Source organism: Chrysemys picta, unplaced genomic scaffold, assembly GCF_011386835.1.
Source record: "Chrysemys picta bellii isolate R12L10 unplaced genomic scaffold, ASM1138683v2 scaf1550, whole genome shotgun sequence".
Taxonomy (NCBI): Eukaryota; Metazoa; Chordata; order Testudines; family Emydidae; genus Chrysemys; species Chrysemys picta.
This window is the reverse complement of record NW_027054256.1, coordinates 1-14,080: the sequence shown is the minus strand read 5'-3', so window position 1 is coordinate 14,080 and position 14,080 is coordinate 1. Positions and strand designations below refer to the sequence as shown.

General features: G+C 59.6%; 1 protein-coding gene across 3 annotated transcripts; it reads right to left on the bottom strand.

Moving 5' to 3' along the window:
* Positions 1-3,097: 3,097 nt before the first annotated feature.
* LOC135972096 (patatin-like phospholipase domain-containing protein 6) lies at positions 3,098-10,504 on the bottom strand. 3 transcript variants are annotated; one of them, XM_065580081.1, is made up of 9 exons: positions 10,235-10,503; positions 9,648-9,788; positions 7,631-7,790; positions 7,176-7,256; positions 6,492-6,620; positions 5,860-6,008; positions 4,372-4,524; positions 3,676-3,787; positions 3,098-3,125 (listed from the first exon to the last, which is right to left on the bottom strand). In XM_065580081.1, the coding sequence occupies exons 1-7, from the start codon at positions 10,270-10,272 to the stop codon at positions 4,455-4,457; spliced, it is 768 nt and encodes a 255-aa protein (XP_065436153.1). In that variant the 5' UTR covers positions 10,273-10,503; the 3' UTR covers positions 3,098-3,125; positions 3,676-3,787; positions 4,372-4,454. The 3 variants fall into 3 exon arrangements, with proteins under 3 accessions (XP_065436153.1, XP_065436152.1, XP_065436154.1); XM_065580080.1 differs by having other exon boundaries at positions 3,103-3,125; positions 3,672-3,787; XM_065580082.1 differs by lacking the exon at positions 3,098-3,125 and having other exon boundaries at positions 3,729-3,869; positions 10,235-10,504.
* Positions 10,505-14,080: the final 3,576 nt, after the last annotated feature.

Genomic DNA, 14,080 nt, shown 5'->3' with positions numbered 1-14,080 from the left:
CCCAACCCCCCCCTTGTCCCCTGACTGCCCCCTCCTGGGACCCCTGCTCCTAACTGCCCTCCAGAACCCCACCCCCTACCTAAGCCTCCCTGTTCCTTATCCCCTAACTGCCCCTTCCTAAGACCCCCCCTCCCTAACTGCCCCCCAGGACCCTACCCCCTACCCGTACCCTGGCTGCCCAAAACCTTATCCACACCTCCCAGAAAGCCCCCCCCGAACTCCCGACCCCCCCCCACGTCTCTTGACTGCCCCCTCCAGAACCTCCCTGCCCCTTCTCCCGGCTCCCTTGTCGTTGGCCTTCGGTTCACCTAAGGTCTCGCTGTGAGCTTCCTCAGGAACTGTCTGAGCTGTTCTCCTGGCACGCTGGGCAGCAGCAGGGGAGGAGCTCCAGACTGCCGGAGGTGAATGCATGGAGGGAGGGAGGGAGTGAGCTCTGATGCAAGGGGAGGAGGGACTCTCTCTCGCTGTCGGAGCCCCATGTAAGTGGCACCATCCGGCTGCCCTGTTAGCCGCGCGTGCTCTGCATGAGGGGGGGAGTCCGGACATTAACAAATTCCCCCCGGACGCTATTTTTAGTTCAAAAATCCGGACATGTCCGGGGGAATCCGGACATGTCCGGGGGAATCCGGACTAATGGTAACCCTACCTAGACCTGAACACTCCCTGTTGGGCAGCAGGCTGAGGGGCACCGTGTGATGGCACAGTCCCAGCCCTCGGGGAGAATAGGGCCCGGCCAGCCACCAAGCGGCAGGAGGGGGCAGCAGTGCTGCTGTCATGATGGGCCCTTGCCCCCAGGCCAGAGAGCTCAGGGCCAGGAAGGACCAGCAGGACGAGTGTGAACTCAGACTAGAGTCCAGTCAGTGGCTGAGTGGAGAACACACACCCCGTCCCTCCATCCAGTCCAGAGTGAGACCCCCGTGCCCCAGGAGAGCTGCCCCCCGGGCAATCGCCCTCCCTCTTCCCAGGCTGAGGCAGGGACGATTCAGGCCTGTTTAGTGAGAGCTGGGTAAGGACAAGCCACGTGGCCAGGAGCCACCCTCCTCCTGAGCACACCAGGATGATCTAGGGCATTGGTTCTCAAACTGGTGGTTGCAACCCCTCAGGGGGTCACAACCCAGTGATGTGGGGGATTGCAAGCTCCAACCCCAACCCCTGCGCCGGGCTGCCAGCCCCAAGCTCCTCCAGCCCCGCTCCACCCCCAACTCCACTCCACTCCACCTCCAAAGAAAGGGTGCCAAATAGAAGTTTGCCCAGGGCGCCATTTTTCCTATGGCTGGCCCTGGTACTGAGACAACATTAGAGGGCTTGATTCGCAGCTGAACAAGTACTTTATTAATTAACAGTCAGAGACATAAGTGCAAACTTTTTCCTGAAAATAATGGCCACTTGTACTGCTAAAACCGCTAAAAAACGAAAGGATCTCGAGTCTTACATTAAACTTGGCTTTACCAGTATCATCACCTCTGGTATTGAAAAACCGCAATGTGCCATTTGCTGTGAAGTTTTGAAGTTTTGTCTGCTGAATCAATGCAACCATGCAAACTGCAGTGACATCTTGAAACTAAACAACCTGAGCATAAAAATTGAAACATGGATTTTTTCAAGCACAGAGAAGAAGCAACAAAGGTCAATTCATTTTAAGCAATAGGGTTTAAAATTTAGTATTTAACATAGTGTTAAATATCAAAAATGTGCTTTTAATTTCTAAGGGGGGTCGCCCTCAGAGGCTTGGTGTTCGAAAGGGGTCACCGATACAAAAAGTTTGAGAACCACTGATCTAGGGCAACATCTGGGTCCAGACAAGCCCCATGTTGCGGTGGGTGGTGCTGGTCCCCATACTCAGGAGGGGAAGGTCCATTTCCCACCCTCTCCCACACGACTCTTAGCCCCACACCCAGGATCTGGCCTCTCTGGGCTCCGGAGTTGGGCAATGCCAGCCTGTGACGAACTGGGACTGTTCTTAATGTAGTCTTTGAATGCTGAGTGGGGAGTGTTGGCTGGGAAGGCAGGGGAGTGTGGCTAGGATGGTCTGCATGGGGGGATGGGAGACTGGCCGAGGGAAGATACCTGAGCATGTAACATGAGAACCCAGGAAGGGGTTAGAGGTCAGGTGACACCTTTGCCCTGGAAACTGAACAAAGGGTGGGGGGAGAGTTTCAGAGCTGGCTGGTGGAATGGCTGGGAGGCAGACGGGGCTCTGACCTCCCAAGGGGGCTGGGGTGCCCTGGGATCCCAAGATAGACCTAACTGAGGGGGTCCTGTTGTCTGTGCCTGCAAGACCTGTCTTGGACTGTGTCCCTGTTTTCTAAATAAACCACCTGCTTTACTGACTGGCTGAGAGTCATGGTGAATCGCAGGAAGCCGGGGGTGCCGGGCCCTGTGTCCCCCCACACTCCGTGACACAGCCTGAGAGCAAGGAGCCCAGGAGCTGGCATGGAGGGTGTGAACGGGAAACCCTCCCCCCCCGAGGAGTGGGGGAGTGTGGAGAGCACCTCGTGGGGAGCCTGCAATATTTGTGCAGGGAAGGGGGGCATGGTCCCAGGGGCTGGGGAATCCAGGCCCACCCTTGCTCCCTGGAGCATGGGCAGCAGCATCGGGACCAGCGCTCCCTACAGCTGCCAGAACAGTGACACAGACGGAGCCCCACCTCAGCCAGCTCCCCCATCTGGAGAGGGCCCCAGGAGAAGCATCTGGGCCCAGCACACGCCATCCCCACGGAGCAGAGACCAGAGCTTACAGTCTCAAATACCTCAGTGTGGGTCCATTCAGCTCCTCCTCCCCCCCCCCCGCGGGGTCCAGCCCTTCCTCCTCGTACTCTGTCAGGTAGTCAGATTCCTCACCTGGGATGGGAGCACACATGGAGCTGGCAGTTGCTCCTGGCCTGGCCCTGGTGCCCCTCAATCCCGATCTGCAGCCCCCACTTCTATCCCAGCCCTAGCCCCCCTCCCCCAGCCTTGCTGGGGCCCCAGAATCCTACTGGAGTGACATGGGCAGAGAGCCCTGCGTCACGCCCCCTGCCCCCACTCACCATCAGCGTAGCCATCGGACAGGTAGCTCTTGGCCGGCTCGATGCAAGACACGATCTCAGCCAGATCAGTGAACCCCGCGCTGGGGCAAGTCAGCACCTGGGGGGTGAGAGCCAGGTGAGAGATGCCCCCGCCAGGTAGCCCTGGGGGGTGGGATACAGGGAGGAAGTGCTATGTGGGCTGAGCTAGAGAGCGGGTGGTTCAGGAGGGCTCCGGTGGGTGAGGACAAGGAGTGGGGGGCATTGTGGCAAAGGGTGTGGGTCAGGCTCTCACCCCATGGCTCTGAGTTCAGCCCCGAGGGGATCCCCCACTTCGCCAAGGGGCTCGGCCTAAGGACAAAGGGACCAGAGCCACACGGCGGCCCCTGCTGGAACTGGGGTCTGCACTGATGAGGGAGGGCACTTCCTTGCCAAGCCCCCCCACTCTCCTTGGAGCCCCCAGCCCTACTACTTGGGGCGCCAGGGCTGAGGTGGTTGTTCCCGTGCCTCAGGCACTGGTCCTGTGTCATGGGGCTGCCACAGCCAGGACCCTGTAGGAACGTCAGCTTGGCACAAAAGGGAGCTAAGCGGCTGGAGTGTGACGAGGCACAAACTGTAGCTACCCATCCCCTGCTGGCCCATGCCCCACTGTTGCCCCCTCACTCACATACATGCGCTTGCTCTCGTAGAAGTTGGCCGAGCACCGGTCCTTCACCATCTTCTCAATGATGTCGCCGCGGCTCCAGCCGCTGAACATCACCTTGCCATGCTGGTAGCCACGTCCTGCATGAGATGGATGGGCAGGGTGAGGGGCCCACTCCTTCCAGCCAGGTGTGGGGGGGCTGGCCAGGCCAGGCAGCACCCGCTGCAGAGCAAGACATGGATTTGCCCTGGGTGCTCCAACGTAGCTGGGGGACTGCTCCCCACACGGGTGGCCATCAGATTTCCAACCCATCCCCTCAAGCAGGGCCTCTCCCTCCCCAACCTGGGCACAGCCAGTGGCCCAGATTGGGGCCTCCCACCCTCCCCACCCCTGGCCAAGCGCAGCTCCCAGTCTCCCATACCCTGCTGAGCACTGACCCCCCTCCCCAAGATCAGGGCCTCCCACCCACCCCACCCCCGTCTGAGTACAGACCCTCCCTCGGCCCCCCCATATCGTGGGGGCCTCCCACTGCCCCCACCACTGCCCGAGCACAGACTCCTCTCCCCCTCCAGATCATGGCCTCTCACCCCCAGCCCAGTGCAGCCCAGGGCCCAGATCAGGGCCTCCCACCTCCCCGTCCCCAGCCGAGCACAGACACTCCCCCCACCCCTAAACAGAGCCTCCCACATTCCCCATCCCCGTGGCCCAGGCCATCTGGACTCACGTAGATCTCGTCGAACTTGCCAAAGTCCATGGTTTTGAAGCGGTTGATGGGTGGGCGAATGTATTCGCAGTAGGAGCTCGACTTTACCACCTCCAGCTGGCGCACACACGACACATAGGCCAGACGCGACTGGATCTCCGCCATGTCGGGCACCTGTATGTGTGTGGGGAAAAACAGGAGTGTCCTGCAAGGGGGTGGATCAGCCCCACCTTGGACAGCATCCTGGGGCAGGGGGCTGCAAGGGACAGTCTCTCCTACGTTCTGCAGATCTGACCCCCCCCCAGCTGGCTCAGTCCAGCTGAGTGGCCGGAGCCGGATCTCAGCAACTGCCACTGGGGCATCAGGAGTGACTGTGCCCAGCCAGCCTGAGGGAAGCCACTGGCTGCCAAGGCAGGCCCGCATGCTCAGACAGGAGCAGCCCTGGGAGGCAGGGGCTGTGGCGGAAGGGACCCTGCCTGCACCTAGGGCTGTCGCGGGGGTGTTTCGGCGGCGTGGTGCTGTTTGGGGGGGGGGCCTTCGGCGGCGCAGCGCTGGCAGGGGTGGGGGTTTGGGCGGCCCGGCACGGCGCTTGGGGGTTTGGGCGGCCCGGCGCAGCGAGGCACTGTCGGGGGGGCAGCTCGGCCCGACCCAGCACTCTGGGGGTTTGGTTAGCCCGGCCCGGCAGTCCGGAGGGGCGGGGATTTGGGCGGCCGGGCGTGGTGCTGGGGGTGGGGGGGGATTTGGGCGGCACGGCGCTGGGGGCGGGGTTGGGCGGCGTGGCGCGGCGCTGGAGGTGGCGGGGGGTTTGGGCGGCCCAGCGCGGCACTGGGAGGGGGCGGGGGTTTCGGCAGCCCGGTGCTCGCAGTGGGAGGGTGTTACGGCAGGGCGGCGCTCTTCTTTTTTGCCTGGGGCGGCAAAAGAGCCGGCCCTGAATGTAGGCAAGTGTAATGAATGGTGAACAGAAGTTACAATACTGAGATACTGAAAGAGTGCAAGTCTCAGTGACTTAAACAGGAATCCGATTGATATTGAAACTTACAAAGGCAGCTGGCTGAACAACTGTAGCTCTTAACAAGCAGCTTAATTGAGCTAAGCAGCAGCGGACTTAACCACAGGAGCTCAACAAGCGGCTTCAAAATCAATTAGCCAGTTATTGGGGTAACCGGTTATATGAATGAATGTGGTTCATTCAAAAATGAATGTGGTTTCATTCTTAAAACTTGACTTATGAAGTTACATTGCTATAAAATGAATGTGGATTCATTCATAAAACTTGACTTATGAAGTTACATTGATATAAAATGAATTTGGATTCATTCATAAACTTGACTTATGAAGTTACATTGAAAAAGTGAACAATTAAAAACAATTTCATTTATCAGTTCTACACAGGTGGCCGGGGTGATGTTCCCAGAGGCAGCAGGAGAGATGGGGCAGGTTCCCCTTGGGGGGGGCTCTCGGGCTCGGAAGCCCCCAGGGCAGGGCAGGGCAGGGCAGGGCAGGGCTCACCTTAACCTTCTGGGCCCAGGGACTGAGGCGTTTCCACAGCAGCCACCGGCCTGAGAGGTTGTCCCCGTAGTCACAGAGGTCAGTCTCGTCCTGGCTGCCCATGTCGATGGCAACCACTGATTTGGGGCCCATGTTCCGGGCAATGTCCGCTAATGTCAGAGAGAGTGCGTCAGGGGCAGCGGCCCGGCAGAAAGTGGCATTGCCGGCTCCCCATGCTCCTGCCTGCTGCCCTTAGAGCAGCTCCCCGCCCCAGGCCCCAACCCTCAAACACAGCTGGGGAGCAGGGCAGAACCCCAGCAGGAGGTGGGGAGCAAAACCAGGTTTGCAGCAAGCACTTTTCTCCCCTCCTCCCCATTTGCGTGGGAGGCATGAGCAGCGTGAGAGCGGGCGGGGTAGGTGGGGGTGGCTCCGCTGCACCAGGGAGTCCAGGGACCCCTTCCCACTAGCACTGCCCAGCTCCAGGGCTGAAGAGTTCATTAGTCAGCCCCAGGTAATTGTGCAGGGCCAGGAAGGTGACCCGCTGCAGACGCACCACGATGATCTGGAAGGGAAGGGGAGAGTCTGAGCATGCGGCACAATGCAGGGGAGGGGAGGGCGTCAGCACGTGGGATGGGAGCCGAGGCCGCACTCACCTGCACCACCCGCACCAGGCTCTCGGGGTACTTCTCGAAGACAGCAGAGAAAACCTCGACCGGCAGCCGCAGCATTGTGGAGTCCTCGCCCACCCGCGCAGACACTGTCCGGTACGGCCGCTGGTGCCCCTGTGTGAGAACCGAGTGCCCATGTGTCCCTGCACCAAGGCTGGGGTGCCCCCGCCTCCTCCTTTGGGTAGAGCAGCCTACCAGTGGCAGGCATTGCCAAGGACAGCCAGGGATCCGGGGGGTACCCCACGGCTTCAGGCCAAAAGGTCCAGAGAGCAGCCTACAGCCACGTTCACCCGAGCCCAGCAGCCAGCCAAGGCCGAGACCCAGGCCCTGTGGAGGAAAGGTGTGGGGCAAGGTGGCAAGCACAGGGCAGGGTGATGGTGGCATGTCACCACCTCGGACCCAGGCTGCAAACCCATCACGGGATTGGGGGTCAGGTGGGCTTAGCACACACATCCCACAGGGCCTACCCGGATTTAGCCTTTCATTAGGGACCCAGGATTAGGAGAGCAGGGGGTTGCGGGTTGGGATTGAGGGGCATGAGCAGAACTGGGGGGGAGCCCATGGCTGCCAATCACTCAATGAGCTGGACTATTCACTCCAGCACCAGAGGGGCGGGGGAGTGGGATGGGTGGACGGGGCCAGCAGGAGGTAGAGGGGCAGGGCTGGTACCGTGATGACGTCAAGAATGCTGAGCAGGCTGTGCACGCTGTCCCCGGGGAACACCTCCTTCACCAGGGTCTCCTTCCCGTCCTGCAACACAGCAACACCCTCCTTAGGGGGGCCCCCATCACCCACCCTCGCCATCCCTGCCACCAGAACTCGCTTGGCGCCAGGCTCTGTGGAGGCCTGCTCCATGAGCCCCTCCCTGGAAGGGAGGCAGCCCCAGGGGAGCCTACAGCCACGGTGATCCCGAAGGGCAGGGCTGCTTGGCAGCTAGCCTCAGCCATTGCGTCCTGTATGCCCTCTGCCCCAAGGTGTCCCCAGGTGCAGGGGACCACCCAGCCAAGGGGTGCAGAGCACTGGGGCCACAACCAGCCTCCCCAGCTGGCTTGGGGCAGGAGGGGTCGCTGGTGGCTGCTGAGCAGATAGGACACGGCAGGGTGGGCTGGGACATGCCCGCTCACCTGCTGGGTCAGGAAGAGCTCCAGCTTGCCATCCTGCACCACGTAGATGCTGGTGCCGGGCTGGCCGGGCCGGAAGACGTACTCGCCCTGTAGGAACTGCTGGAAGATCATGTGCTTACAGAGCTCCAGGAACAGCGGCTTCTCAAAATGGCCCAGCACCCTGCAAGGAAGGGCGGGTCATGGTTGGCAGCAGGGGAGCAAAGCCTTCAGCAACTCATGGCAGGGACTTGGGGCTCATGTCATGAGGGGCTCTTGGGGCCCAGCCCAAGCTCCTGCATCACATGGGCCAGAACACCCACCCAGAGCCCAGCGGACTAGGCGGTCTCTGTCATTCATCCCTCCGCCCCACAACTCAATGAATGGGGGAGTGGGAGCTTGTGACGAAGTGGGGGGTTTTCTGTGGTTTGCATGCATGTGGAGGGGGTGGGACTCAGTTTCCCTGGGTATTACTGGTTTAACAAGGTGAGGGGAGAGGGGGTGTGTTTTGCAGAGAACTGAAGAGAGGACTTGGGGACCCAGCCGATGGCCGGGACGATGGATACCCCAGCGACCGGTGATCTGGCGACCTGGTGACCCGGAGGCCCAGCTGAGGAGACGCAGCCGGTTCTGGCCAGTGGGCGGACAATGGGCTGCAGAGTGAGGACCCAGTGACCTAACCAGCCGGTTCCAGCCAGAGGACAGAAGCGAGGAGAGGAGGCCCCGGTTTACGACCCTGTTTACCTGGAGAGAAGACAATGGACAGAGGCAGGGCCTGGGGCCGGTGATCTCAGATGCCCAGCTGGGAGCAGGGGGCTCTGGGCTGGAGAGGGGGAGCAGGCAGAGCCCACCTGGATGCAGAGAGACTGGGATGTGCTGGGCTGAGGGAGGCCAGGCCTGAGGCCCTGAGAGTTTCCTGTGCTTTGTTCAACTCTCAATAAATCCTCCTGTTTTATGCTGGCTGAGAGTCACTCTGGTCTAGAGAACAGGGTCGCACCAACCCCTTCGGGGGTGGAGGCCCTGGGGGTCCAGAGCGAGTGGACTCCCTGAGGGGGCCCACGGCAGAGACAGATGTGCTAAGGCTCAGATAGGTGCGGCTCCAGGAGGTGGAGGGGCCTGACCCCAAGAGAGAGTGGACCTCCGAGAAGGGCTGTCACACTGAAAGGGGCACCCCCCATGGACCTCACGGGGCCAAGAGTGGGCACGGTCTGTGAGTCCGTGACAGAGCTGCCCCAGAGGGTCAAGCCTCCAGTGACACTACCCTGCTCCAGGATCCCAGTGCCCACAAGCTGTCACCCCCGACCCCAAACACAGCCACTTCTGGGGAAGAGTCTGTCTGATGCAATAGCCCCACAGCAACGCTGCCAGGACTCAGCCAGGACTAACGCTGTGCTGGGTCCCACCACGAGCCCACAAGGGCATTTGCTCACACCCGACAGAGGCTGCCTCCAGCTGCCCTGCCCCGTGGAGCACTAGCTCTGTATCAGCCAAGAGGGAAGAGTGCTCCCTACTGGAGAACCAGGGCCACCATTCCTGCTGCTCCAGAGCATTCCTGGCAGCTCTCCCACCTATGGTCCGACTGGGCTGGAGCCTGCACAGCTTAGACTAGTGGTTCTCAACCTGTGCTCCGCAGACCCCTGGGGTCCACAGACTATGCCTAAGGGGTCCGCAAAGGACAGGTTAAAACAAACTGAACAGAATTCAGCTGTATCTACAGACAGATTTCCCAAGGGGTCCGCACCTCCATTCAAAATGTCCAGAGCGATCCGCAAATGAAGAAAGGTTGAGACCCACTGGACTAGATGATCTGACAGGCTCACACGGTGTCCAGGTTTTCCCAGGACCGTGCTGGGAAATCAGTCGGACAGAGCGCTCCATTACACACAGCCAGCTGGCCAGGTCATGGGCTCGGGACCATCCCGGGTCTCCTGGATTTCGTACCTCAGAGGTGCCCACCCTAGCTCAAGCTTGCTTGCGGGGAGGGGGAAACGTGGCTGCAGCTGAGCCTGGGCTCTGGGCCCCGCTGCCTGGGGGCACTCACCGGACGTTCTTCAGCATGTACAGCACCTCGGACGGCAAGTGGGAGTTGGCCACGTCAAACTCAGTCAGATCCGCTTCCAGCACTGAGGGCGGCGGCTCCTTCAGCTGCAGGATGGGCAGCTCCTTCTTGATGCGCAGGATCCTGGGCACAGGGACAGACGAGAGGGGATAGACGGGGCCAACCAGAGAGTTGCCTGCAGGGGCAGATTCCCCCCCACACACCAGGGAAGAAGAGAATCTGCATCATGCATCAAGGAGGCAGGACTTGTTCCTGAGCCATGGCACTCACTCATGCCAGGGGCCGGAGGCCCAAGGGCCCCACCCAGGGAGCTGAGCAGCACCATGCCACAGGCTGGTCCGGTGCCGGTCAACTGCTCTGGGGGTGGGTTCTCCAGGCTGGTGTCCAGGCTGGTGTGCAGCTGCTTTGCAGAGCAAGGAGAGGTCAGTTAGTGCTAATGGCTTGGTGGGGAGGTGCACTACCCACTCCCGCAGCAGGGCTGGGAACATGGGTGCCTCCACTACCCCTCATGGCAGGGCTGGGCCAGCCCCAGTTGTCTCACACCATGGAGGACGAGCGAACCCACTTACTTTTTGGCAATGTTCAACATCTTGAGCTTCTTCTTCATGCGGGACCGGGAGGTGCTGGAGATGGTTGTGTCCACAAGGGAGGAGGTGGACTGGGACACCTGCAGAGACAGTCCAGGTAAGCCACCAGCTGCTCCCGCGGACAGCGCCCACTGGAGCCAGCCATCTGGGTGAGGAGATTTGGTACTCAGCCAACCACTGCTGCCAGCGAGCCAGGCAGGAGACACAGTAGGGGAGTCCTCATGGAACTGGCCTTCTCCTGCAGGTCACCCCGCTTCAGTGCCAGCCCTCCCAGCTCTTGGTGCCTGGTTCCCTGCCCCCCTGAATCCTCACAGGCAGTCAGATGATGGGCCTGAGGCAGAGGCCTTGGGAAAGCCCAGCACCCTACTGCCTCGCCCCAATCCGCTCAGCAAGCAGCTCAGTGAGGGGCTGCTGGACAGGACTCCCAGTGGTGGGGACGGGGCCCTGCTCACTTCTCTGGGATTAGTGATCCCACAGGACCCTCCCCAAGTCCAGGCTCTGGCAGAGCTATCTGCTGCTGTGCCCCAGTTCCTGGCACCATGACCCAGCTGGGCTGCAGTGTGCTCCCCACAGGAGCCCATCTCCCGCCACTGGTGCCAGCTGGAGTTCACTCCCCACCCCCAGCTCTGCCCCAGCTCCCCCTCACTGCTCCCTGCAGAGACAACCAGCACCAGGAGACTTGCTCCTGCATCCCAAACTGACCCATGAACACCCCCCTCTCCGTGCCTGGGCCAGCGCTGCCCCCCTTTGCCCCCAGGCAGGGCCAAGTGGGTGGGGGGAGCAGGGAGAAGAGGGGCTGGCAGAGGCTGGGATGTTAGTTCTTTGAAAACACTTTCTCCACCTTTGGAGCATGGGCCTGGATAGGTTCCTGTTATCAGCCAGACTGTCCCCTCGGGGCAGGCTCCTGGGGACCTCGCATGCTGAGCCTGTCCCTCCCTCCAGGCAGGGCCCAGCTCCTGGCTGCCGGGGCAGACAGCCACACGCCCTGCCCTGGCTGCTAACCCCACTGCTGTTACTTAGTGTGACAAAGCTCTGTACGGTGTTTATGAGCTGTCTGCATCATTCTGCACCTAGCACCCTGGCACCACTGCCCGTTGGGGGAAAGAATTCATTCTCTCCGTAGGCCGTGGGAGAGCCGGCCAGGGATCTGAGCAGAGTTGCTAGGACTTTCTGGGCTGGAATCCACATTTCTGTACCCGGAGACAGACACCTGGTTCCGAGGCAGGTGAGCACAGCGTGGCTGGTCCAGAGAACAAAACCAGGTGGCTGCGGGGGAGAGCCTATGTCTACACTGCAATAAAAGACCTATGGCCCAACCCCAGCTGACCCAGGTCAGCTGACTCAAACTGCGGGGCTAAAAATTGCAGTGTAGATGTTTCGGGCTGGAGTCTGTGCTCTGGGGCCCTCCCCCTTCGTGGGGTTTCAGAGCCCAGGCTCCAGCCTGGGCCCAAACGCCTACACTGTGATTTTTATCCCTGTGAGCCCAAGTCAATTGGCCCGGGCCCAGCCTCACAGCTGTGGGTTTTTCATTGCAGTGCAGACGTGTCCCCAGAGACACAGAGCTGACCTGAGGCAGACAAAGGGACAGGGAAAGGAACGGTTCCTACAACAGCTTGGCTTGAGGGAGGCCTGGCGCTGGTCAGCCTGAACTCGCTCTTCACTTTTTCTTCTCTGTACAAAAGCTAGGATCTCTCAGAGCCCTTGTGCCAGCTAAGTAATAAACTGTCCCCTTGGCTTGAACAGGCTCCCTGCCTCACCGAGCATAGTGCCCTAAGGGCACAGCACAGGCCTCCCCCAGGAGTCTGGCTGGGACCTTGTACTAGACATGATTTTATGAAAATATGCTAATGAGTGAATATAATGTAACTGGAATATGCTTCATGCAAAAGGTCTCTTGTAAGGTATCATTACAAAGCTTATAATCTACTGAGTGTGGTCATCCTATTTGTATAAATGTATCACTCTTTTATCTGAAACTAGAAATATGAAATATCACTCTGAGGCCTATTGTAATTATGCAAAGTGTGGGCCATTAATGGTGGTTTGGAATGTTGATGGCTCCCATCAACCAGGACAAAAGTTTCCCGCCTTGTGCCAAAGCCATATAAGGGGGTGGGACAGAAAAAGGGGGCTGCAATCATGAGAAATCCCCTAGCTACCACCTGAGCTGGAACAAGGGCTGAACCAGGGGAAAGCATTGTGCCCAGACTAGGAAGGCATCCAATCTGTGAAAGAAACGTATTGAAACATCCCTGAGGGTGAGATTTTATCTGTATTCAGTTGCATTACTGTATTAGAAATAGATTTGCGTGTTTTATTTTATTTTACTTGGTAATTCACTTTGTTCTGTCTGTTACTACTTGGAACCATTTAAATCCTACTTTCTGTATTTAATAAAATCACTTTTTACTTATTAATTAACCCAGAGTATGTATTAGTACCGGGGGGGGGGGGGGGGCGCAAACAGCGGTGCATATCTCTCTATCAGTGTTATAGAGGGTGAACAATTTCTGAGTTTATCCTGTATAAGCTTTATACAGGGTAAAACGGATTTATTTGGGGTTTGGACCCCACTGGGAGTTGAGCATCTGAGTGTTCAAGACAGGAACACTTCCTAACCTGTTTTCAACTGAGCCTACAGCTGTTAGGGGACGTGGTTCAGACCTGGGTTGGGTTTGCAGCAGGCTACTGGGTCTGGCTCAAACCAGACAGGGCACTGAAGTCCCAAGCTGCCAGGGCAGGAAAGCAGGGGCAGAAGTAGTCTTGGCACATCAGTTGGCAACCCCAAGGGGGTTTCTGTGATCCAACCCGTCACACTGGCTCAGCCAAATTTGCTGCAGAGAGACAGACAGGGCTGGGTGCCAAGGACCAAGTTTGGGGCCTACCCTGTGTAACTGTGTCGTCCTTGAGACCCATCACACTGAAGGGGGCACTCCCAAGGGACTGGTTCCGGGGGGGGAGGGGGAGGGAGGCATAGGCTAGACCCTGTGGCTCTGTGACAGGGAGGATGACCAGGAGATCAGGCCCACCTGCAATGATTCACCTGCCACAGCTCTTACTCCTCAGCTGCAGGGGCAGATGAGGAGCATGGGTTGGGGGAGGTGCCATGGGGCCAGGTCACAGGGGCACAGGCCACGGCCAGGGCTGAACACCCTGTGGCAGGACAATCTCTGCAGCTCGGAGCCCCTGGCTGCACTGGCCGGGAGCCACCACCCTGTCCAACACCAGTGTCTAAGTGCGAAATTGAACTACCCCCAGAGACGCCCTTCAGCGGGGCAGGGAGGGGACAGGGATTGGAGCACTACACCGGAGCTGGCAGAGCCATCAGCGCTTTCACTGCCAGCACCCACTGACTCCCCAGCCTGGGCCAGCACACGGTGCTCTGCCCCAGCCCCAGACCTTGCGCATGATTGGAGATTGGTCCTGTGTTGAGCAGGGGGTGGGACTAGATACCTCCTGAGGTCCCTTCCAACCCTGATATTCTATGACTATGATCTTGCGCCCGTAGAACAGCACTTTGTCCCGCTTGCACAATCGATACTGGGCGTCTCCTGAGCCTGAACCTCAGTGAGAGAGAGAGAGGGAGACATGAAAGGTTACCAGTGCAGGGACCCCAGGGCCCCACCCCAGCAAGGGTTGGAGCCTGCCCCCTTCCCCACCAATCTGACTCCCTGCTTGCACTCCTCATTGCAACCCACCTCCCAGCCCAGGGAGTGGTCCAGAGGCCTTGGGGGTACAGATGGCAGAGTTCTGCCTGCCCCCACCCACCCCCCACTCCAGCCCCATGAAGCTGGGCTGCCCCCAAAGAACCCCAGGAGCTTTATGCCC

Coding starts and splice junctions, on each gene's coding strand:
- LOC135972096 (XM_065580082.1), bottom strand. CDS start 10,272: ATGAAGAAGAAGCTCAAGATGTTGAACATTGCCAAAAA. Junction 7,257..7,630: donor AGCTCTTCCTGACCCAGCAG/GTGAGCGGGCAT, acceptor GCTGTGTTGCAG/GACGGGAAGGAGACCCTGGT. Junction 4,525..5,859: donor CCTGGGCCCAGAAGGTTAAG/GTGAGCCCTGCC, acceptor ACACACATACAG/GTGCCCGACATGGCGGAGAT.